The 25,991-nt window shown below is 45.1% G+C and overlaps 1 protein-coding gene across 2 annotated transcripts in view; it reads left to right on the forward strand.

The window, feature by feature from the left end:
* Positions 1–25,991, forward strand: part of dph1 (diphthamide biosynthesis 1) — a 600,464-nt gene that overhangs the window by 328,069 nt on the left and 246,404 nt on the right. For both annotated transcript variants that reach the window (XM_072589988.1, XM_072589987.1), the window contains exon 6: positions 10,976–11,097. In XM_072589988.1, coding sequence (XP_072446089.1) covers positions 10,976–11,097 — 122 coding nt within the window. The remainder of the gene's footprint in view (positions 1–10,975; positions 11,098–25,991) is intronic.

A 25,991-nucleotide genomic window follows, 5' to 3' on the forward strand; every position in this document is an offset into this window, starting at 1 on the left:
ACACCCAGCACAGACACCCCCACACCCAGCACAGACACCCCCACACCCAGCACAGACACCCCCACATCTCCACATCCAGCACAGGCACACCCACACCCAGCACAGACAGCCCCACACCCAGCACAGACACCCCCACATCTCCACATCCAGCACAGGCACACCCACACCCCAACACAGCCAGCACAGACACCCCAACACACCCAGCACAGACACCCCAACACACCCAGCACAGACACCCCAACACACCCAGCACAGACACCCCAACACACCCACACCCAGCACAGACACCCCAACACACCCAGCACAGATATCCCCACACCCAGCACAGACACCCCAACACACCCACACCCAGCACAGACACCCCCACATCTCCACACCCAGCACAGACACCCCCACACACCCAGCACAGACACCCCCACACACTCACACCCAGCACAGACACCCCAACACGCCCACACCCAGCACAGACACCCCAACACCCAGCACAGACACCCCAACACCCCTACACCCAGCTCAGACACCCCAACACCCCCACACCCAGCACAGACACCCCCACACCCAGCACAGACAACCCCACACCAAGCACAGACACCCCCACATCTCCACACCTAGCACAGACACCCCAATACCCCCACACCCAGCACAGACACCCCAACACACCCAGCACAGATACCCCCACACCCAGCACAGACACCCCAACACACCCACACCCAGCACAGACACCCCCACATCTCCACACCCAGCACAGACACCCCAACACACCCAGCACAGACACCCCCACACACTCACACCCAGCACAGACACCCCAACACGCCCACACCCAGCACAGACACCCCAACACCCAGCACAGACACCCCAACACCCCCACACCCAGCACAGACACCCCCACACCCAGCACAGACAACCCCACACTAAGCACAGACACCCCCACATCTCCACACCTAGCACAGACACCCCCACATCTCCACATCCAGCACAGGCACAGCCACACCCCCACACCCAGCACTGACACCCCCACACCCAACACAGACACCTCCACACCCAGCACAGGCACCTGCACCACCCAGCACAGACACCTGCACCCCCCGACACCCAGCACAGGCACACCGACACCCCCACACCCAGCACTGACACCCCTACACCCAACACAGGCACCTTCACACCCAGCACAGACACCTGCACCCCCCGACACCCAGCACAGGCACACCGACACCCCCACACCCAGCACTGACACCCCTACACCCAACACAGGCACCTTCACACCCAGCACAGACACCTGCACCCCCCCACACCCAGCACAGGCACACCAACACCCCCACACCCAGCACTGACACCCCTACACCCAACACAGGCACCTTCACACCCAGCACAGGCACCTGCCCTCCCCCCCCCACACACAGCACAGGCACCTGCACCCCCCGACACCCAGCACAGGCACACCGACACCCCCACACCCAGCACTGACACCCCTACACCCAACACAGGCACCTTCACACCCAGCACAGACACCTGCACCCCCCCACACCCAGCACAGGCACACCGACACCCCCACACCCAGCACTGACACCCCTACACCCAACACAGGCACCTTCACACCCAGCACAGACACCTGCAACCCCCGACACCCAGCACAGGCACACCGACACCCCCACACCCAGCACTGACACCCCTACACCCAACACAGGCACCTTCACACCCAGCACAGACACCTGCACCCCCCCACACCCAGCACAGGCACACCAACACCCCCACACCCAGCACTGACACCCCTACACCCAACACAGGCACCTTCACACCCAGCACAGATGCCTCCACACTCCCAAACCCAGCACAGACACTCCCAAACCCCCACACCCAGCACAGGTACCCCCACACCCAGCACTGACACCCCACACCCAGCACAGGTACCCCCACATCCAGCACAGACACCTCTACACCCGCACACCCAGCACAGACACCCCTACAGCCCATACCCAGCACAGGTACCCCCACACCCAGCACAGGTATGCCCACACCCAGCACAGACACCCCTACATCTGCACACCCAGCACAGACACCTCTACACTCCCACACCCAGCACTGACGCCCCCACACTCCCACACCCAGCACAGACACCTCCACATCCCCCCACCCAGCACAGACCCCTCCACACCCCGACACAGGCACAGCCTCACATGCAGCACAGATAACCCCACACACACCCACACAGCCCCATGTGTATGCGCAGACCTGCTTCTCTGCACACCTACTTCCTTGTATGCACACCTCCTTGCACACAGACATGCTTCTACATCCACCACCTTGCATGAACACATCCTTGCATATTCACCTGTTTGCATGCACACGTATTTCAATGCACACACATTTTCGCGCACACAGAACCTTGCAAACACATACACACATCCATGGTTGCATACTTTCTTGTGTGCACACCTACTTACACAGACATCCTTGCACAAGCATCTCTGTCTGCATGCCTCCATGTGCACACATGCTTCATCACAAGGTATTGATCTTGTTTGAGGATAACCTTTAGGATGTTGTGGTTTAGAGTGGGAATGGGCAATTGCTTCTCAGTCTTAGAAAGGCAGGCAGGCAGGTAGTGCAGGAGTTTCTGAAATCCAACTCACCTAATGGCTGGTTTTCTTTTTGGATACAGGTGAGGGCAATGGTTTGTCAGAGAAATGTGGCGAGAGCTAAGCTTGTGGCACCACAAGTGGTTTAATGCCAAGTTGAGGCAGGAGAAGAATAAAAGGGCACTTGTGATCAATGATTCAGTAGATGTGCAAACGGGCAGGGACAGGCATTTCTGAGGCTATAGACATGGCTCCAGTATGTTACCTTCCTGGTCTACAGGCACAGAGTGATAACAGGACAGTTCTTTGAGGCTGGGTAAAGAAGGATTGTGGCCCATGGTGACATCAAAGGTATAGGTAGAAACAGAGATGAGATCCTGAAAGTAAAAATTAGGGAGCTAGGTGGGAGACTGAAATGTAGGCCTCTCAAGGAGAAACCTCAGGATCACTCTTAGTCCCACAGGCTGCTGAGTATAGAAACAGGAAGAATGAGAGAGTGGTCACGTGACTGGATAAATGACTCAGGGGAGAGGGATTTTGATTTCTGGATGGAGCTAAGAAAAAATTCTAGTCAACGACCAACTCTGAAGTTCAGCCTGGAGGTACAGCAAGGAGAAGGTGAGGACTGCAGATGTTGGAGATCCTGGTGGTGATGAAATCAAATGGAATGTTGGCCTTCATAGCGAGAGGATTTGAGTTGTCACAGAGCTAGTCCTTTATTTTTCTAAAAGCTGTTCCTTGGCTCAGGGAGACTCTGTCCTTGATTTTTTTCAGAGGGGTAATAAACCTGGCTGGGCTCCGATCAGACTGATTTGGTACAGAGATGAAAAGGATTTTGAGAGGCCTTTTGTTTATATGTAAACAGATAAGACTTCAGGCCAAAGCGGTCATGTTTTAGAAGTGACCTGTAGAATGAAAGGGAAGTGGTCAGCTCTCTAGCTGAGCAGTTTAATTCAGTCCAGAGAGAGTTGGGAAGTTCAGCAGTGGACTGTGTGAACAGGCTTTTTCTCTTACTGTCCTTCTAACTTCAACCTGTAAGCATCAGTCCCATTTTTTATACTGTTCTTCAAAAGGGTTTACTTATTGGGACTGTTGTGTATATTCGGAACAGCATAATTAGGTCTAGTTTAGATTGGAGAAAGTGAGGACTGCAGATGCTGGAGATCAGAGCTTAAAAATGTTTTGCTGGAACAGGGCAGCGGGTCAGGCAGCATCAAAGAATGGCTTATGCCCGAAACGTCGATTCTCCTGTTCCTTTGATGCTGCCTGACCTGCTGCGCTTTTCCAGCAACACATTTTTAAGCTCTAGTTTAGATAGACTGAGTTCTGTAGGGATTCTTTATTCTGTTCTTTGTGTTTCATTGTGTAATTTTGTGAATAAATTTCTGTCTGTTTTAAAACCTAGTAGCGAACCTAGCTAGCTTACTCCAGTTAATTTTCACTGTTCACTGACCGAAACAATTGCAAAGTTATGGTCTGGGTTGCTTGCTCAGGAATGGTTTGAGTGGTCTGGCCTTGTCCATAACAGAGTACATGAGCAAGAGCGTCTTGCTGCAATTGTACAGGCCTTGGTGAAACCACACCTGGAGTTATTGTGTATAGTTGTAATTTCCTTATGCAAGGAAGGATGTTCTGGCAATGGCGGGAGTGTATTGAAGGTTTTCCATACTGATTCCTGGGTTGGCAGGACTGATGTATGAAGAAAGACTGGATCAGTTCGGTTTATGTTCACTAGTCTTCCAAAGAATGGAAACTCTTCGGAGGGTCACTGTGGACTTCTTGGGCTAAAGGGCCTGATTCCATACTGTAGTGAATCTAAAAATCCAAAATCATATGCCAATTTGCATGTGGCTCAGATAATCATTCAGCACTACTTAATTTTGTGGTTCTGCCTTTTCATTTAGCTCCAACCTGCTCTTAATCCCTCAACAGAATCTCTTTTCTAGCCCTACCTTTGTCATTGGTACCTACGTGTACCACAATAACTGGATCCTTCTCCTCCATTCAAATTCCACTCCAGCCCAGACGTAGTGTCCTTAACTCTGGCACCAGATAGGTAACACAGCCTGTAGGACTCTGTCTTTGCTGCAGAGAACAGAATCAATTTCCATTCCCTGTCACTACGACATTTCTGTCTGCCAACTGAAATGCACTCAGTATCAAGTGCTTCAGTGAATTTGCTTATCCACCCTGCCACTATGTCCTCATTCATAAGCAAGATTCTCGTCCCTCTTAGACAAGGGATTTGGCTGTGGCTCCTCCTCAGCTAAATTCTGGACCTGCCTCACACACAGCCACACCCTCCTGTCCCTGATCATGGATCACATTTGATGTAATTACCCTAAAGGGTGTGTGTGTGACTACCTGCTGAAACACAGTGCCCAGGTATCTCCCCATCTCCTTGATGTGTTGCAGTATCCACAGCTCGGAGACCAGTTCATCAACTCAGAGCCAAACGTTCTTTGAGCAGCCAGCACTTGCTGCAAGACATGGTAGGTCACTGTGGATCACACATGCTTCTATACGCTCCCACAGACTTTAGCTGCAATACATCATTGCCCACCCAACTCTGTTCTGTTTAATTAATTCATTTTGATGTTAAGTATTTTAAAAGTGAATTTCTTAACTGTACTCTTCAGCTATAATAATACCTCCTGTCTAAGCCATTCAGCCAATCGAAAGAGATACAGAAGAGATACCTACGTGTATCTGTTTAACTGTATTATCACACTTAGTTTGTGACGGGTAAAAACAGTTTGAAGGAGCTCCCTGGTTTTTATCTCACACCACTGTTGCCTTTTTCATACAGCTTCACTTTCCTGGTCTGCTTCACAATGATGCTGACCTACTGCACACTCCTCCTAGTTTGGCCACAGTGTTCTGGCCTGTACTGAGGATTGGTTCACACACAGAAAACAGAGAGTCAGGATTAATTAGAACTATTTTTCAGGTTGGAAAGATGTAACCAGTAGAGTGTCACAATGGTGATTGCTGGGGACCCAATTATTTACTATCTGTGACTTGGAGGTGGGGGCAGAATATAATGTATCCACATTTTCTGATGATACAGAAGTGGGTGGCAAAGGGCATGTTGTGTTGAGGTCACAACAATGGGATGTGGATAAATTGAGTGAGTGGGCAAAAAGTTAGGAGATGGAGTTTAAAATGAAGGAAAGTGTAAGGCAGGAAGAATCAAAAGGCAAAGTATTATGTAAATTGGAAAAGACTCCAGAAAAGGTGCAGAACACTGGGACCTGAGTGTTCTTGTGAATAGAACACAAAAGGTTAACATGTGGACGCAACAAGCAGTTCAGCAGGCAACTGAAATTTTGGCCTTTATTGTGAGGGGATGGAGTTTTAAAAACGGAAGGTTTGTAACAACTGTGTTAGTGACGCTATACCTGATGTGCTTTGTACACTTTTGGTCCCTGCATTTAAGAAAAGATGCACTAGTATTGGGGGCAGATCAAGATTCATTCGGCTGACTCCTGGGATGAAGAGATTCACTAATCAAGAGCAGCAAAACATGTTAGGCCTTTATTTAGTAGAGACTAGGAGAACGAGGATGATCTTATTGAAAGAAAATTTTGAGAGGACTGACAGGGTAGATGTTGAGAGGATGTTTCCAACTAGGGGACATAGTTACAGAATAAGGGAACACTCATTTAAAACTGTGATATGAAGGAATTTCTTCTCCCTGAGAGTAGTAAATGTCTGGAATTCTCTACCTAGGGTGGTAATGCAGGTTAAATCACTGAAAGTAGTGAAAAAGGAAATAGATTTCTGAAATATTGGGGAGTTAAAGCTATGATGGGCTAGCACGAAAGAAGAAGCCTGAAGCAGATCAGCCATAATCTTATAGAATGGTGGGGCAGGCTTAAGGGGCTGAATGGCCTATTACCACTCCTATTTCTTATACTCTTATGTCAGTTGTTGTAAAGACCTATCAGGTTCACCAGTGTAGTTCCAGGAAGGGTTTCTGCAGTCCTTACCCAATCTGGCCAACATGTGACTCCAGATCCATAGCAATGTGGTTGACTCTTAAAAATAAACCCAAAAGAGACTGAGTCAGAGCCAGGGTCTTGACCCCATTAGAATCTTGAGCAAGACACAGGATACTCAGCTAAGATTATGTGAGATTGATGGAAGTTTAATGCAATCTCCAACACTGACCGTTCCAGAACCGTTACCATCTCCAACCTTACCAGGCTATTGAAATGATCCAAACACACTGTTTTCCCAAGGGCCACAGGTCTGCATTGCCTCCCTGCTCCAGCCAATAGTTGATTTAATGTGCATACAACAGTTAATGTTTTGGGGTCATGAATCACCATCACTGCAGCTAGTGGAATTTAAATTTGGTTAATACAATCTAGAATTTGAAAGCCTGAATTTAACCCCTTAATCCTCTTTTTCAGATGAGACTCAGGTTTCTTTATTTAAATATTTATTCATTTATGCAAACCTTACAATAAAATAACTTTTTATGCTATTTCTAGAGATAACAAGTTTTCAATCGAAAGGTTACACATTTATTCACCAATATCTCTATCCATCTGTATTCACATTGTCTACATTTCAGGCTAGTAAGCATGATTATAATATCCAATCATATAACATGTTCACATCTTCTACCTGTAAGTGTGTACTTATGATTATTAGAAATCATATATTGTCCCTTGTCCCCCTGTCAAATTGAAAACTAATCTCAGAATTGTGACTTTGAAACTATCATTGATTAGAATAGAATAATATTTTAATGTCACTTGTATTTAGGAAAATGTAGTGAAAAGTGTATAAGTCTCCATACTCTGACATCATTTTAATTACAGAAAATATGTAAAGAAATAATTAAGACAAAGTTCATCAGAAGGCCAACTATTCAAAAATTCAGCAGGAGCTGGGGAGTGTAGATTGGGAACAGCTGTTTGAAGGGAAATCCGTATTCGATATGTGGGAGGCTTTGAAAGAGAGGTTGATTAGAGTTCAGGAGAGTATGTTTTTGTGAAAATGAGAGATAGAAATGGCAAGATTCGGGAACCATGGGTGACAGGTGAAATTGTGAGATTAGCTAAGACTAAAAAGGATGTGTATATAAGGTCTAGGCGACTAAAGACAAACAAAGCTTTGGAAGAATGTCAGGAATGTAGGACCAATCTGAAATGAGGAATTAAAAGGGCTAAAAGGGGTCATGAGATATCCTTCGCGAACAGGGTTAAGGAAAACCCCAAAATCTTTTATACATACACAAGGAACAAGAGGGTAAGAAGGGAAAGGGTTGGCCCACTCAAGGACAAAGGAGAAAAGGTGTGCATGGAGTCAGAGAAAATGGGCGAGATTCTTAATGAGTACTTTACATCGGTATTCACCGAGCAGAGAGACGTGGCCGATATTAAGGTAAGGGATAGATCTTTAATTACTGTAGGTCAAGGCGGCATAAGGAGGGAGGAAGTGTTGTGTATTCTAAAAGGCATGAAGGTGGACAAGTCGCCACGTCTGGATGGGACCTATCCCAAGTTACTGAGGGAAGCGAGAGAGGACATAGTTGGGGCTTTAACAGATATCTTTGAAGCATCCTTGAACACGGGGAATGACCCAGAGGACTGGAGAATTGCTGATGTTGTCCCCTTGTTTAAGAAGGGTAGCAGGGATAATCCAGGTAATTACAGACCTGTGAACCTGACGTCAATGGTAGGGAGGCTACTGGAGAAGATACTAAGGGATAGGATATATACCCATTTGGAAGAAAATGGGCTTATCATGGTTTTGGCAGTATGGTTTTGTTTTACAAACCAATAGAATTCTTTGAAGAGGTGACAAAGTTGATTGCTGAGGGAAGGGATGTAGATGTTATATACATGGACTTTAGTAAGGCATTTGATGAAGTTCCCCATGGTAGGCTGATGAAGAAGGTGAAGTTACATGGGGTCTAAGGTGTTCTAGCTAGATGGATAGAGAACTGACTGATCAACAGGAGACAGAGAGTAGAAGTGGAAGGGAACTTCTCAAAATGGAGACCTGTGACTAGTGGTGTCCCGCAGGGATCCGTGCCTGGGACCACTATTGTTTGTGATATATATAATTGATTTGGAGGAAGGTGTAGGTTGTCTCATTAATAAGTTTGCAGATGTCACTAAAACACTAAGGCGTAGCAGATCATGAAGGGGACTGTCAGAGAATACAGCAGAATATAGATAAATTGGAGAGTTGGACAGAAAAATGGCAGGTGGAGTTCAATCTGGGCAAATGCAAGGTGATGCATTTTGGAAGATGCACTTCAAGAGTGAACTACACAGTAAATGGAAATGTCCTGGAGAAAATTGATGTACAGAGAGATCTGGGTGTTCAGGTCCATTGTTCCCTGAATGTGGCATCGCAGGTCAGTAGAGTGGTCAAGAAGGCATACGGCACGCTTGACTTCATTGGAAAAGTTATCCAGTACAAGAGTTGGCGGGTCATGTTGCAGTTGTATAGGCCTTTGGTTGGGCCACATTTCGAATACTGCGTACATTTCTCGTCACCACATTGTCCAAAGGACGTGGATGCTTTGGAGACTGTGCAGAGGAGGTTCACCAGGATGTTGCCTGGAATGGAGGGTGCTGCCTATGAGGAGAGGGTGCGAAGATTAGGATTATTTTCATTGGAAAGAACGTGGTTGAGGAGGGACCTGATTGAAGCTTGCAAAATCATGAGAGGTATAGACAGGGTAGATAGCAAGAAACTTTTTCCCAGAGTGTGGGACTCAATTACTAGGGGTCATGAGTTCAAAGTGAGAGGGGAAAAGTTCAGGGGAGATATATGTGGAAAGTTCTTCATGCAGACGGTGTAGAGTGCCTGGAGTGAGTTACCAGTGGAGGTGGTAGGGGCCGGAATGATAGCATCATTTAAGATGTATCTAGACAGATACATATCCTTAGAAAATAGGCAGCAGGTTTAGATTAGATTCCCTACAGTGTGGAAACAGGCCCTTCAGCCCAACCAGTCCACACCGACCCTCTGAAGAGTAACCCACCCAGGCTCATTTCCCTCTGACTAACACACGTAACACTATGGACAATTTAGCATGGCTAATTCACCTGATCTGCACATCTTTGGACTGTGGGAGGAAACCGGAGCACCCGGAGGAAACCCACACAGACAGAGGGAGAATGTGCAAACTCCACACAGACAGTCGCCCGAGGCTGGAATTGAACCCTGATGCTGTGAGGCTGCAGGGCGAATCACTGAGCTACTGAGCCACCCCCAAATAGATAGAGGATCTGGATCTGGATCAGCACAGGCTTGGAGGGCCGAAGGGCCTGTTCCTGTGCTGTAAGATACTTTGTTCTTTTGTATGTTCCCTTTATGTCACCTGGGTTTCTGAGGGGACTCTGGGACGCTGCTGCCAAAGCCATTACTGAGGCTGCCATGGCAAGGCGGAACAGACCAAATCAACAATGGCTCCACCTCATCACAGCCACAAGGATTTGTGGGCTGGACCCCGCAGACTACCATCACCAAGCTACCACATTGTCGCCATAATGAGAAGGAACGGACTGGACCCACCAAATCACCATCGCTGAAACCATCACATTGTCACCATAGCGGGGAGGAATGGACTGAATCCATCACACCGCTGCTGTTGCAACAGCCTGCCACAACCGCCTTCATCCACCGTAACCATAGAAAGAAGTTAAGATGAAGTTTGATATGAAACATAAATGAAGAAATAAAACAAAAGAAAGAAGGCTGCAGCTGCCCTGGTGATCGGGAGCAGAGAGGCTCAGAAACCCGAACACTCCTGACCTGCCATTGCAATCTTCAACTCGTCATCATAACCCATCCCTAATTTAGGAAAGGAATCTTCAGGGGAGGAAATCTGCCATCTTTACCTGCTCTGGTCTTTATGTGATTCCAGACTCAACAATGTGATTGACTTTTAACCATCCCCTGAAATGGCCTGACCAAGCTACTCCGTTCAAGGGCGATTAGAGAAGGGCAATAAAAGAAAATCTAAAGTTTTTTTTAGCCCTGTCTGCTGATAGCACCTTAAATATAAAGACATCGTAAAAATGCCCTGCGTCGCTATCAACAGCAGTTTTATTGAAGAAGAATCCTCTCGCACTTTAATGATCATTAAGTGAGGCGTTACTGAAGGGTGACGAGAAAAATAAAGAATTGCTTCCTAATTAGCTGTAAAATTTAGGGAATAACAAGTGCAATGCTGGAAGCAGTCCCTGGGTGTTATGGCAATTGGCATTGATGACCCATTTTCAGCTACTCCCAGCAGGAAAGGGCTAATGAGGTTTGACTGTAACTTGTCTCTCGTTCGATGGCTAATCCCTCACTAGCTCTCAAATCCTGTTTGCCTTCCACTGTCTTTTTTAATGTCTGCCTGACTCTCTCCCTTCTTTCTGTAGTGCACCAGCCAGGAGCTGCGATCGGAATACGATGTCTGTGTCCCACAATGTAAGCCGCTGTCGCCGGGTGAAATTCTGGGATGTACTTCACCACACATTGAGAAGTCCGTCAGGGCCATCATGTGAGTACTGTCTGCGCTGCTTCTGTACCAGGTGTGCAGCAACTTCTAACAGTAAATGTTCACAAGGAGCCAATTTTCAGTTCCTTCAGGTTTCTTCCAGCCCTTATGTGGAAGTGCTAGGAGAGGCTAGGATTGCTCACCTTCTGGGTGAGAAGGTGAATGAGGGGTTTAATCAAGATTCTCAATATGATAAAGGTTTGGATGGTGTAAAGAGGGAGACACTCTTCCTAGCAGAGGGAGAGTCTATAAGCAGTTGATGGAGATTTAAGATGATGTTTCATTTCTGTTTGCGATAGTGTGGCTAGGCCAGCATTTATTGCCCATCTCTAATTTCTCTGGAGGAGGTGTTGTTGAGCTGCCTTATTGAACTGAGCACTCGCACCAGAACAGACCAGGTTCTGAGGAAGAGTCGCTGGACCCGAAATGTTAACTCTGATTTCTCGCCACAGATGCTGCCAGACCTCCTGAGCTTTTCCAGCAATTTCTGTTTGTGTTACAGAATAGACCAGTTGGGCTGAATGGCCTATTTCTGTGTGGAAAAGGCTTTGTGATATCGTGCTAATGACTAGTCTTGGATTTCTTTGGGGAAAGGGTTAAACACACCCATGGAATCAAATGAACGGACGGTGTGTCTGCTGTTGAACATCTCCTCAGTAGCATGAGGGTCATTAAATGATACAATATACAATAATTAATCTTGCTGTCAGTTAGCATAATATTACACGGTGTTTGGCTCTTCAATTATAACCCACAGAGGCTCTTGTACCACAGTACAGAATTCGAACGTTGCAAGGTTTGCTATTTCATTTGATTAATTGTCTGATACTCGATGAGTTTGACTTATTTCTGCTGTTGGTCTCTGAGGATTAATATCAGGCGCCACTGGGAAGATGTGCAAGTATTAATTGGGCATTGTCATCTGTGCGACCAATTTCTGGTCTCGCCACATAAAGTATCAGCAATAGATACTGGAGCATTATTCATTAAGTTTTGGATTCCTCCCTTTGCTAAACCACACTTGTTTGGTCACATTATCCTCGTCAGTGTTGACCACACACCTGCTTTGGCAGTGCTTTGTTATTTCTTCATGAATGTGAGTGTTTTTGGCCAGGCTGGCAGTTTTTTTATTCCCTGACCCTGATGCCCCTTGAGAAGGGTGACCGAGCTTTGTGTCAACTGATTGCCTTCCTTCAGAGAGTAGGAAAGAGACAGTCTTTTGATTTGGTTGGCAGATTCTTTTCTTTAAAGGATATATGATAGTAAGATATAGGAGTAGAATTCGGTCCATCGATTTCACTCTGCCTTTCGATCGTGGCCTATACATTTCTCAACCCCATTCTCCTGACTTCTCCCCATGACCTTTAATCCACTTACCAATTATGAATCTATCTTTCTCTGTCTTAAATACACTCAATGACTTGGCCTCCACAGCCCTATTTGGCAATGAGTTCCACAGAGTCACTATCCTGTGGCTGAAGTAATTCCTCTTCATCTCAGTTCTAAAGAATCATCCTTTCATCAGTGAACTGAATGGGATCCTCCTGCAATTCTGTGATTATAGGGTCACTGCTAGATTTTTGTTCCGGATATATTTCACTTCCTTTGTGGCCATGGTGGGCCCCGAACTCCTGGATTGACTCTCGCCCACTTAGCCATCCCCTGGGAGCAGATAGGATGACTGGTGTGGTGCAGAATTGGGTACCATGCATATTCACTGCTGTCGATTGTATTCAGTAGTGATGAGAAGTGGTGAGCTCGTGGACCAATTGCAGCACCGATTGATGGCTACTTAGCAGCCAGCTCCCACTACTCCTGGGTTTGTACCCGTGGTAGAGAGGGGATTGGGGTGTGAGTGTGTCAACACAGGACGGTGGTGTAGAGGGTGGTTGTGTATCTTCTCTTTCAGTACCCTGTGTCCATCTGCACTCTCTGGCCCCAAGTTAATCCCCAGTCCCCTTGCCTTTTCATTCACCCCGTGCCCCAACATCCCTGTTGTTTCCAGACTTGCGCCCCCCCCTCCCCCCATGAGACCCTAAGTTAACCTTTAGCCCAATTCCTGGCACGTCGTCTTCAAGGACTGGCTGCAGTCCCAGTGGTGGCTACTGCTTCTGGTGGTGCTGCTAGGTCAAGAGCTGTTTTCCTGACCAAAGATAGGCTGTCCCCTCCAATGGGGGCAGAAGACCCATCTTTAGCCAATGAATACTCAAAGGCTGTCTAATGACAATAGGGGTAAGTCAGTCAAGTGTAGGGGAATTGCCCCATACTTCACTCCCTGAATATACCTGTATTTCTCAACCTTGAAAGCAAACAATTAACAGATGATCCTATTCATAATTGTTATAGTTTTTCGAAAACAACAATGGCAGTATATTTAAAATGGCCAAATTGTAATTTAAGATTAATCCCCATGGCATTTTTCACACATGATTAGACCGTGGTAGTGAAATTCAAACCCACTAGATCACAGAAACTGCACAACAAAAGGATCCCACTGGGCCCATCACTGATGTTATAGTGCTAGACATTTCAACTGGACTTGCAAAACCCAAATCAAAACATCTACTTTTAAATGTGATTCCACAGCTTGTCAGCATTTGATGAACAATCAGATTGTGCTAATATTGGCACTAACAACCAACTTAAAATATTCAATTTAGCTTATAAAATTGTTCATTTAAACTTGCTAGCAGCGCCTATATTCATTCACAGGTGCCTGTTCTCTGCAAACAAACAAATAATGATCAAGCCTTGGGTCTTTTGAATTAACTAGGAGCTTAGTGAGGCCCTTTGTTTCCTGTTGTTTTCTCTGTGGCAAAACGTGAACCAATTAGTGTCAGCGTGCGAGTGATTGATATCCTTTTCTTCAATGATATAAATTGTTATGATTGTTTGAAATTTGCCATTCTTGCATTTGTCCTGATGATTGCAAGACGAAAGGTTTTGATAACATGCCTTTGCTTTCGAAAATATTCAGTATTTCGCCTATCAAGCGACTGTTCAACCATTGTAATCTTCAGCACAGACTGATCTGAAGTTTTGGTTACAGTTTGTAATGCTTTTTATCGTGGAGACAGCAAACAGATAGACTGACCTTGAAATCTTTGCTCCATTTTGATTCTCACATCTCTGTATTCGTGAATTGGATTTTCAGGCCATGTTTGGAATGGGCCAAACTATGTCGTATAGAAACCATTCCATGACTCTGGATTTCTGGTGAAACCTCATTGTTTACTGGTGGTTCATTAAAAGTCTAATGTAATTGTGTAACATCCGGCCATGACCCTGAGATTGTGTAAGAAAGAGGAACTTTGTAGGGGAGCTGTTGTTGTGTGGGTTGGTTTGGAAGAATCAGCTTGGATTTGTTGAGGGACAATCAAGTCTCACTAACTGACTGGAGCTTTCTGAAGAGGTAGCAGGGAGGAGAAGGCTTGCATGGACTTCAAAAAGTGCCACACAACAAACCTTTCAGGGTAGGTATAGATCATGATCGAAAGGAATGGTGGCAGTATAAATACTTACAAAAGGAAAGAGCTGTGCATTTTTGAGAAGAGATTGCAATCAGAGCTGCTTCAGAAAAGTAGAGCAGTTCTCCAGTTGTGACAATGAGCAGGGTAAAGAGGGCTATTCCCAGCAGCTGGAAAAGTGGGCTCAGGAGTAGAGTGAGAGATGGAAATGTCAGAAATGGAGAGGGGAGGAGGAATTGAGTCCCGGTAAGTGTCAGGGTCTGGGGAAGTTTAGATAGGGGTGTGTGAGTAATATGTAGGGTCTGTTATTCAGGAATTGGACCATGGATTTTATCATTTAGCATTTCCTAAGTAATAATTTATTTAATTTCATCAGAACTGTCTGAATTTTTTTATTTTAATGGAAATGTTCAGTGTATTCTGGGTGAATGGAGAATAGCCTTGTGGAATCTTCAGTTTCCTGGACAATTCCTTCAGGGCCTGTTGCAATGGTGATTCCACAATGTTCCAAAACACAGCTCCCAGCCACACTGCAATTAAGAGTCGCCATTGTCAAATCTGACTGTGGGATAATCCAGTTAATGAGTCATTTTCAGATTGGAAGAAACTTTTTTATGAAGTTCCCCAGGTGTCGATCAAATCTTTCTTTTCGTGATGTAGATCTTGTTGAGAAGGGGACAATTTTAAAATTTGAGTTTGACACAAAACTTGGGCGAGTTGTAAACCGTGAGGAAAACAGAGTGGAACGCCAAAGGAGATGACAGGTGGGCGGATAGATGGCAGATGAAGTTCAATGTGGAGAAGAATTAGGTGGGGTTTTAGTACAGAGTGCCAGGAGTGTCAGAACAAACTTAATGCTACCATTCTAAATGGTGTGTAGGAGAAGACAGGTCTGGCTGTTTGTGTACATAAGTCATCAAAGCTGATAGGACAGGTAGAAGGAACTGTTAACACAGTATTCTAGCTTCATAAATAGGGTTGTAGAGTACAAGAGCAGAGCAGTTACGATGCACTTGTATAAGACACGGGTTAGACCGTAGCTGGGGCATTGTGTACAGTTTTGGACACCGCACTATAGGAAGGATGTGAGTGTATTGGAGGGAATTCATGAGAGGTTTCTGAGCCTGGTCCCAGGGATGAGGATCGATTGGAGAAGGGGTGATTGTTCTCCTAGGAGAGGAGAAGGCCATGAGAAGATTTGATGGAAATAATAAAATTTTTGAGGGTCTGCACGGAATTGAGAGGAAGAAGCTGTTCCCACTTAGAAAGGGATTTTGGAACATAGGGCACAATTTTAAAGCATTTTGCAAATGAGGCAAATGTGAAGAGAGAAAACACTTTGTCACTCAGTGAGTGTTTAGGATGTGGAATGCACTGCCTGGAATTGTGGTGGAGGCATGTTCCATTGAGGCATTCAGGAGGGCATTAGACAACTATTTAATCAGACTCCGTGTGCTGGGTACAGGAGAATGATACAAAGCTAAAATGCTTAGAAAGCTGGTGCAAACAAGTTGGACCGAGTGGCCTTATTCTCTAATGGTTCTGTGAATCAGAGGGTGGCAAATCTATAGCATTCTGTACCCCAGAAGGCAGTAGAGACTCTGTCATCGAGTATGTTCAAGACAGATATTTATATCTAGAAATTTATCAAAGACATCAAGAGCTAAGGGGATAATGCAGGAAAATGGTATTGAGATAGAAGTTTAACTACAGTCTAATTAAATAGCAGAGCAACCTGGAGGGACTGAATGGCCTGATCCTGCTCCTTATTCTGATGTTCCTTAAGAATGGAGCAGCTATTACTGTTGAGACCACCCGCAGTCTCCCTGTGAATGATTCTGGTTATTTGTGAAAATGCACCATCCCTGTTACTGTACAATAAACTCATTAGAACATTGATTCTTAACGAACCAAAGCCCCTCAGCACCCACACCCATTCACTCCTTGTATAGTATCTCAATGACCAGCTCTCTGTCTGGAATCTCAATGGACTAGACCTGATCCTGTTCATTCCCTAGAAAGAATGCCAATGAATCCATTCACTTCCAATGTGGAGATAGTCGATGCACAAACTCTTTTCCTGTAGAATGTTACCCCGTTTATTTCCAAATGAGCTCCTCCCAACCTGTGTTGTCGAATCCTGTCGACACCATCCTCATCCTTTCTACTTAAATGCATTGGCATTGTTCGCTTCACCGATTTCACTTTATAGTGAGTCCTGGGTGGTGTTGGTGGTGGTGTCGTGGTAAGGCCGGTCATCCAGAGGCTTGGGCTAATGCTCAATGACATTGGTTCAATACCCAACTGGGCCTTAAAATCAGTTAATACATCTGAAACGAAAAGCTGGTCTGAGTAACAGTGACCATGATGTGATCGTTGATTGTGCAAACCCATCTGATTCATTAATATCCTTACCTATCCTGTTCCTCATGACTCCGGACCCACAGCTATGTGCTTGAGTCTTAACTACCCTCAGAAATAGTCTGAATTTAAAGATGGGCGGCACATGATAATGTTGCCAGTGATACCAACATCCCATAAAATTAACATTTTAACCACTTTCTGGGCAAAGAGTTTACTCCCAAATCTCTTGTTAGATTTATTCATAACTGCCTTGAATTTATGCCTTTGCTTTCCTCCAAATACTCTCTTTGAGGCACATCAAGCCTTTTCATTACCTTCAAGGCTGCTGTTCAGTTATGTCTTTCTGTTATTGCAACTTACAGTCACTGTATAGAATTCCAGCTGACAAATCTTGTTCCACCATAAAGAATTCCGATACAGTGCATTCCTTTGGATTCGGACAAAAATGCTAAATGCAGAATGTGATCAGATGATTTATTCTGGCTCCTGTTGCTCAGCACATTATAGATAGTTGATTCATCTCATCAGTCACTTTCTTTGTCACTATCTACTTGTTTTGAGACACACTCCTGCTGCTTTTCGTGTAAGTTGTGCTGTAGTTTGAATGAGTTGCGAACGATATGAAGTAGGTCACTTTATTTTGTCCTCATGCAGTTGACAGAAAATGCGGAGTCGGGTTTAACATTTGTGCTGTGGTCCTGGTAGGTTCCTCATTATCGAAGGGAGGGGATCCAGGAGCAAGTCCCCATGTGCGAGGGATATGGAACATTCCTCGTTGTTGTGCATCAGAAGGGGGAATGTGTGGCGCCAAGTAGAATATATTTCATTTTAATTAACTGGCATGAACAATTTACGAGGCTTCTAATTTAAAAACTGAGCTCATAGTGAATATTACTCCTTTTGTATCACAGGAGCAGTTGGTTTGAATAGCGGCAAATTACATGAATACGAGACCCAAGTGAACATTTCCCAATTCACCACGGACATCCCAACTGGAAAAGAGCTCACTAAAAACTGCTTTCAGCGGATGATGTGCTATTTGTATTTAAATTGCATCCACTCTTGGGCATTATCAACTGTCCCGGTTTCCTCTGTTTGTGAGTTATTGTTTGACTGCTTCAGACAGAAGTGAGAAGAATTTGCTGTCAGAGCATTGAGAGTCTGTAGAACTTTCTTCCTGAAAAGACAGAGGAAACAAAGTCTTTGAATATTTTCAAGGCAGAGGTAGATAGATTCATGGTAATTGATGGGGTAAAAGGTTATCGGAGGGAAGTAGAAATGTGGGGCAGTCTGATCAGTGGTGGAGCAGTGCTCAAGGAGCTGAGTAGTCCTCTCCTGCTCATACTTCACACGCCTGTTTGCTTTTTATTCTGCTTTGAAAGTGCCTCAGTTTGCAGCTCTCTCACTGCTCAGTCAGAAGATAACAGATTCAAAACCCACATCCCAGAACTTGATGACATGATCAGACAATTTCAATATGATATTGAGGGAGTGCTGCATTGCTGGAGGTGCTGCATTTCAAACGAGATCTTAAACCAAGGTCTCTGTTTATACGTTCAAAGACTGCAAGAAATCTTTCAAACAACTGTGGGAAATTTTCAGAGAGTCCTGGACAATATTTACTCTACACTCACCAACATCAAATTCTAAACATCTATTCCGTTGCTATTTACTTGCTTTGCACAGATTCCCACAGAACACTATGCTACACAGATATTTTACCACCATTGCGCAGCAGCAGCCACAGGATGTACTGCCTCAACTCGCCTTGTAAACTCGCGATCCCTACATCTTGGAAGGACAAGAACAGCAGACAGAACATAAGAACTAGGAGCAGGAGTAGGCCATCTGGCCCCATGAGCCTGCTCCACCATTCAATAAAATCATGGCTGATCTTTTTGTGGCCTCAACTCCACTTACTTGCCCTCTCACCATAACCTTAATTCCTTTATTGTTTAAAAAAAAATCTATTTTATCTTTAAAAACATTTACTGAAATAACTTAAACTACTTCACTGGGCAGGGAATTCCATAGTTCCTTCTCTATTCCATCCTAAATCTGCTCCCCCTCATTTTCAGGCTGTGCCCTCTTGTCCCAGTTTCACCTGCCAGTGGAAGCATCCTCTCTATGTCTTTCTTATCTATTCCCTTCATAATTTGATCTGTTCCTTTAAGATCCCCCCTCATTCTTCTAAATTCCAATGACTATCAACCCAGTCTACTCTGTCACTCTTCATAAGCCAACCTCCCTCAACTCTGGAACCTAGTGGACCTCCTCTGCACCCCCTCATGTGCCATACATCCTTTCTCAAATAAGGAGACCAAAACTGTACGCAGTACTCCAAGTGTGGCCTCGCCAGCACCCAATACAGCTGCAGCATAACCTCCCTGCTTTTAAACTCAATCCCTTTACCAATGAAGGACAAAATTCCATTTGCCTTCTTCATTACCCGTTATACCTGCAGACCAACCTTAATGAACAAGGACACGACTATCTCATAGTTTTTGAAGTTATTTGCTACATCCTGAGAATAACAACAACTCAATATCCTCTGTTCTTACTAAATTGTTCAAGTTTAAATTACTCTTAAATCGATACATTTATCTGTGTAGTGCAGTGTTATCCAGGAAATTCAGGTTTTTCTTGGAAAATTATCCATTTGTGTGTTTTTCCAGCATCTCTCCGTCAAATAGCCCATTGAGGGAAATGTCGTCAGTTGTTGAAAAAGGATTTACATTTGAAAGAGACACATCATAAGTTTTGTTCTCTCAGAGGGTTATAAGTCTTTGGAACTGTTTGTCTCAAAAGTGGTTGGAAGCAGAGTTTTGAATATTTTGAATATGTTCTTGCTAAGAAAGGGGGTGAAAGGTTACTGAGCATAAGTGAGTATGGGAACTTGGGATTAGTCGGAATAGCTGATTTTATGAAAAGGCAGGGGAGGCACAAGGGGTCCAATGGCCTATTCATGCTCCTAACCCATATGGACAATGTATATTACACTTTTCGCATTGTTGAAGCAATCCAAAGAGTTTTCCAGAGAATTCCATTGCTTTGAAACACAATTTCTGTTTTACTTTGGGAAGTTCATTAATTGTCGTGCGCCAGTAACACAGTGGAAACCAACTGAATTGAGAAGCCAATTCTTCTGTGGTGTTGACAGAGACATAAAATTGGGCCAGAGTACGTGGCACGACGTTCATCAATGTCTTTGTATTAGTTACCCTCGCTATGGGCAGTGTCCAGCACCTCCAACGCCATGGTACTGCTGACTGTACAGCACTCCCTCAGGATTACACTGAAGTGCCAGGCTAGATTTTGTTGCCAGCTGTTTCCTGGTGCACTTTTCCTTATTTTCCCCTAATTCTGTTAATATTTCCTTTCAGGTTTCCTTCCATTACCACAGTCAGTCTTCCCAATTAAAGGCACATTAATAAGTCTTACACAAACTTGCTTTTATATAGCACCTTTCATCATCTCAGGATGTCCCATGAAATAGCCCATGTAATAACTTTGAAATGTAGTCACTGTTGTAATGTAGAACACACGCCAGCTGTTTCCAGACAGCTCCCACAAATAGCATAGAGGCATACAGGATGGAAAAAGACCCTTCAGTCCAACTTGTCCATGCCGACCAGGTTTCCTGAACTGAACCGGTCCCATTTGGGCAGCCTGATGGCTCAGTGGTTAGCACTGCTGCCTCACAGTATCAGGGACAGGTGTTCAATTCCACGTTCGGGCAACTGTCTGTGTAGAATTTGCACATTCTCCATGTGTCCGTGTGGGTTTCCTCCAAGTGCTTCGGTTTCCTCCCACAGTGCAAAGATGTGCAGGTTAGGTGGGTCAGCCATGCTAAATTGCCGTCTAGTGTCTGGATTAGTCACGGGAAACGCAGGGGTGTGTGTGTGTGTGTGTGTGTGTGTGCGCGCGCACGGGCTGCTGTTTGAAGGGTCAGAGTGGACTTGATGGGCCAAATGGCCTGCTTTCACCCTGTGGCGATTCTATAAAATCCCCTCCTGTGCTCTTCCCTGTGGAAACACTGAGTGATCCAAGTCTCAGTCAAAAAGCAGCATCTCCAAAAGTGCAGCACTCTCTCACTGCTGTGCTAGGAATGTTATCCACGTTCATGCACTCAATGTTATAGAGTCATAGAGGTTTACAGCCTAGAAAAATGCCCTTCAGCCCATCAAATCATGACAAACAAGCACCTAACTATTTAAATCCCAATTTCTAGCCCTTTGCCTATAGCCTTATGAGGCTTGGCATATCAAATGCACATTTAGAGAGTCATAGAGGTATACAGCGTGGAACAGACCCTTCGGTCCAACCATTCCATGCCGACCAGATATCCCAACCCAATCTAGTCCCACCTGACAGCACCCGGCCCATAACCCTCCAAACCCTTCCTATTCATATACCCATCCAAATGCCTCTTAAATGTTGCAGTTGTACCAGCTTCTACCACATCCTCTGGCAGCTCATTCCATACACATACCACCCTCTGCGTGAAAAAGTTGCCCCTTAGGTCTCTTTTATATCTTTCCCCTCTCACCCTAAACCTATGCCGTCTATAAGACCATAAGACAATAGGAGTGGAAGTAAGGCCATTCGGCCCATCGAGTCCACTCTGCCATTCGATCATGGCTGCTGGGCACTTCAACTCCACTTACCCGCATTCTCCCTGTAGCCCTTAATTCCCCGAGATAACAAGAATCTATCAATTTCTGCCTTGAAGACATTTAGCGTCCCGGCCTCCACTGCACTCTGCGGCAATGAATTCCACAGGCCCACCACTCTCTGGCTGAAGAAATGTCTCTGCATTTCTGTTCTGAATTTACCCCCTCTAATTCTAAGGCTGTGTCCACGGGTCCTAGTCTCCTCGTCTAATGGAAACAATTTGCTAGCGTCCACCCTTTCCAAGCCATGTATTATCTTGTATGTCTCTATTAAGTCTCCCCTTAATCTTCTAAACTCCAATGAATACAATCCCAGGATCCTCAGCCATTCCTCATATGTTAGGCCTACTATTCCAGGGATCATCTGTGTGAATCTCCGCTGAACACGTTCCAGTGCCAGTATGTCCTTCCTGAGGTGTGGGGGCCAAAACTGGACACAGTACTCCAAATGGGGCCTAACCAGAGCTTTATAAAGTCTAGTTCTGGACTCCCTGACCCCAGGGAAAAGACTTTGCCAATTTATCCTATCCATGCCCCTCATAATTTTGTAAATCTCTATAAGGCCACCCCTCAGCCTCTGACGCTCCAGGGAATTTAGATTAGAATAGATTCCCTAGTGTGTGGAAACAGGCCCTTCGGCCCAACAAGTCCACACTGACCCTCTTAAGAGTAACCCACCCAGACCCATTTCCCTCTGACTAATGCATTTAATTCTATGGGCAATTTAGCACGGCCAATTCACCTGACCTGCACGTTTTTGGGAGGAAACCCATGCAGACACAGGGAGAATATGCAAACTCTACACAGACAGTCGCCCAAGGCAGGAATCGAATCTGGGTCCCTGGTGCTGTGAGGCAGCAGTGCTAACCACTGAGGCACCATGCTGCCCTTAACATCTAAATGCTCATTTAAAGTAAAGCTCCATAAAATCACGTAGAATCGGGCCCAGTGTCCAAGATAGTATCGTCACTGCCTGTCTTACAGTCGCACTTGCGGTTCATCAGAGTTTTCTGCCTTATGGCTAGAAGAATAAATGGTGAAGAATAACTCTCCAAAGATGTGATCCTGGCCCTGTTAACTGGTGACTGTACCAAACAGCCAACTGTACAGTTACCTTAGATTCTGTACAGGAGTTAAGCATTTGGACTCACTTCAAAGAAGATCTAATTATACATAAGCAATCATGGCAAATATGATAACCTTGATTTTGCAGCATGAGTTCCAGGTTCCATAAGTAAAGGCACAGAATCCAAAAGTAAAGATAGTGAATGAACTGATTTTGCATCAGCTGGAGCACTGTGCCCAGACCTGAATTCCAAATGGATGTGAAGACATTGGACAAACTGTAGGGAAGATTCATGAGGATGGGTACAAAGATGAGGGACTTTAATAATGAGGAGAGGTTCAGCAACGCGAGTCTGTTCTGGGTAACAAGGACACTTGTGTCAGACTTCTATTTATTGACTTTAGCTTTGATTCAACACCATAATTCCAACCAAACTCAGCTTCAGACTCCGAGACATAGTATTCACCTCTCCCCTAGCAATTGGATCTTCGACCTCCTGACCCGTAGACTGCAATCGGTCAGGGATAGGCAACTGCACCTTCTCCACAATAATCCTCAATACCAGCACCCTGCAAGGCTGCGTACCCAGCCCCTTACTACGTCTAACACACTCACGACTGTGTAGCCAATTTCAGCTCCATGTCCATTTACAGGTTTGCTGATGACACCACCGTAGTGGGTCAGATCTCAAACAACAATGAGACAGTGTACAGGAAGGAAATAGAGAGTTTACTGGCATGGTGTAAAGACAACAGTCTCTCCCTCGATGTCAGCCAAACAAAGGAGCTGGCCACTGACTTCAGGAAGCGAGTGGAGGGCACGCCCCTGTCTGTATCAATGGGGCTGATGTGGAGATGGGTGAGAGCTTCAAGTTCCCAGGAGTAAATCTCACCAACGATCTGTCCTTGTCCAACCATGTTGACGCTAGAAAACACACCAACGCCTCTACTTACCCCGAAAGCTAAGAACATTCAGCATGTCACAACAACTCTTACCAACTAGAAAGCATCCTACCTGGGCACATCACAGATTGGTATGGCTACTGCTCTACCCAAGACTGCAAGAAATTGCCTGGAGTTGTGAACGCAGCCCAGTCCATCACAGAAACCAGCCTCCCATCCATTAACTCCATCTGTACTTCCTGCTGCCTTGGGAAAGTAACGACCATAAATATACTCTCTTCTACCCTCCTTCATCAGGCAGAAGATAGAAAACTGTATCAACAGATTCAAGAATACCTTCTTCCCCATTATTATCAGACTTTTGAATGGACCTGTCATATCTTAGAGTTGATCTTTCTCTGCACCTTCCTTGTTGCTGAAACACTATATTCTGCATTCTTTTCTATTACCCTGATGTCCAGAAGGCACCAATTGAAGGTTGTTGATGAAAGACATGACAGTGACACTAGGCAGACCTGTTTGTGCAGTTGGTGGCTGCAACCTGTAATGTGCTGCCTGAATGTGTGATGGAGACCCATTGAACTATGATTTTCACAAAGGGCTTCAGTCATTATCTGAGGAAAAACACTTTGTAGGGCTACAGGAAAAAGTCAGGGGAGTAGGGCAAGATGAGTTGTTCTCACAGAGGCGGACAAAAATAATGTCTCTTTCTGTGCAGTATTTTAATAGGCTTTACTATTATCATTCCAGTTGGCAAACAGAGGCCAGTGACTGATCTGGAAGTGACAGTGATGACTGCAGCAAGGCTGAACCCTCATTCCTCAATCAGCAGCTTCAGTGATTGTGTTAGCCCATTTATCTTAAGCAGATTCGTGTCTCATTCATTTACAGAGAATTAAATGTGATGGAGTGACATTCAGGTGCTAATTTTGCGACTCTGGTTTCGCAGTTAGCTGCCAATTAAGTTTGGCAGTTAACAGAGAGAAGGAAGAGCATGACAAACATGCATGCCAAGGCCTTTGTCCACCTTCACTTTTGTACAGGATGGGCATTCAGTGAGCCTCTAATGGTCGGCCTGGTCTTTCCCTGCCTGTTATTGCTGGATGCCTGTGCAATTGTTCCCTTGGCACAGCCCATTCCTCCCTTAATATACCGCTGTGTCTTTAGCCTGTGTGAGATTGTGCTCAGGATCCAAGCCCATGTGGTTTCATTGCAAGCCACTGAACTATACAATGTCTTAAGTTGGTAAAATCAGAAAGGTGTGGGCCAAATTAATAACCCTAATAATTTGATATGTGTTTTTGCTTGATTAAGTATTGATGAAATAAGTGAGAAATTGCCTGGATGGAAGTGAAAACCTCACAGTTTAAAAAATTGTTACAACTACAGGCTGCAGCTAAAATCTCTAAACAGATACAGAGCTCTGCTTGAGATCAGACAGTTTTGGAGAGCAGAAATTTTGTAAAAAGGACTGATATAAAAAATTTATCCACAGATAAAGAATGAGAAATATTACAGCAGACATGAATCCATATTCAGGTGGCTTGCTCTCAAATTTGATTTTCAGATGCTCTTTCGAAATGCCTCAGAGTGTTTTACAATACTAAAGGTGCAATATCAAGGCACATATTTGATATTATGCGCACATTGTCAAACTCTGAAGAGTTCCAAAGACGAGTCATATACGACTTCATTTCTTTCTTCATAGCTGCTGCCAGATCTGATGGGCTTTTCCAGCATTTTCTGTTCTTAGTTCAGATTTCTGGCATCTGCAGTGTTTTGCTTTCAATTTAGTGTCCAACCTTGAAGAATTGGAAGGCCTTACTGGGCACTATTATGACTAAAATAGGACACCAGCCCATAGTAAACAGGTTCCTGCTAGAGGCAGGTCTTCCTGTTCCTTTGGTAGCAGCAAGTCTGATCCAGTGTGCATTACTGCATCTTGATTGCTGGCTCCTGCATTGACATCAATGGATCACTCCATGGGCTCACTGGCAAAGCCAATGTCTGTTGCCTGATCCTAAATGCCTTTGAAGTCAGACCATTTCAAAGGGCAGTTAAAAGTCAACCACATTACTGTGGGTCTGGAGTCTGGTCTAGGCCAAACCAGGTCAGGACAGCAGATTTCTTCCCTGTAAATCATTTGTGAGTCTTTCTAATATGATCATAGAGCTGTACAGCATGGAAACATGGTCCAACACGTCCATGCAGACCAGATATCCTAAATTAATCCAGTCCTATTTGCCAGAGTTTGGCCCATATCCCTCTAAATCCTTCCTATTTTTATACGCATCCAGATGCCTTTTAAATGTTGTGATTGTACCAGCCCCCACCACTTCCTCTATCAGCTCATTCCATACAGGCACCACCCTCTCTGCTAAAAAGTTGCCCTTCAGGTCCCTTTTAAATCTTTCCCCTCTCACCT

Source organism: Chiloscyllium punctatum, chromosome 19, assembly GCF_047496795.1.
Source record: "Chiloscyllium punctatum isolate Juve2018m chromosome 19, sChiPun1.3, whole genome shotgun sequence".
In the NCBI taxonomy this organism is placed as follows: Eukaryota; Metazoa; Chordata; class Chondrichthyes; order Orectolobiformes; family Hemiscylliidae; genus Chiloscyllium; species Chiloscyllium punctatum.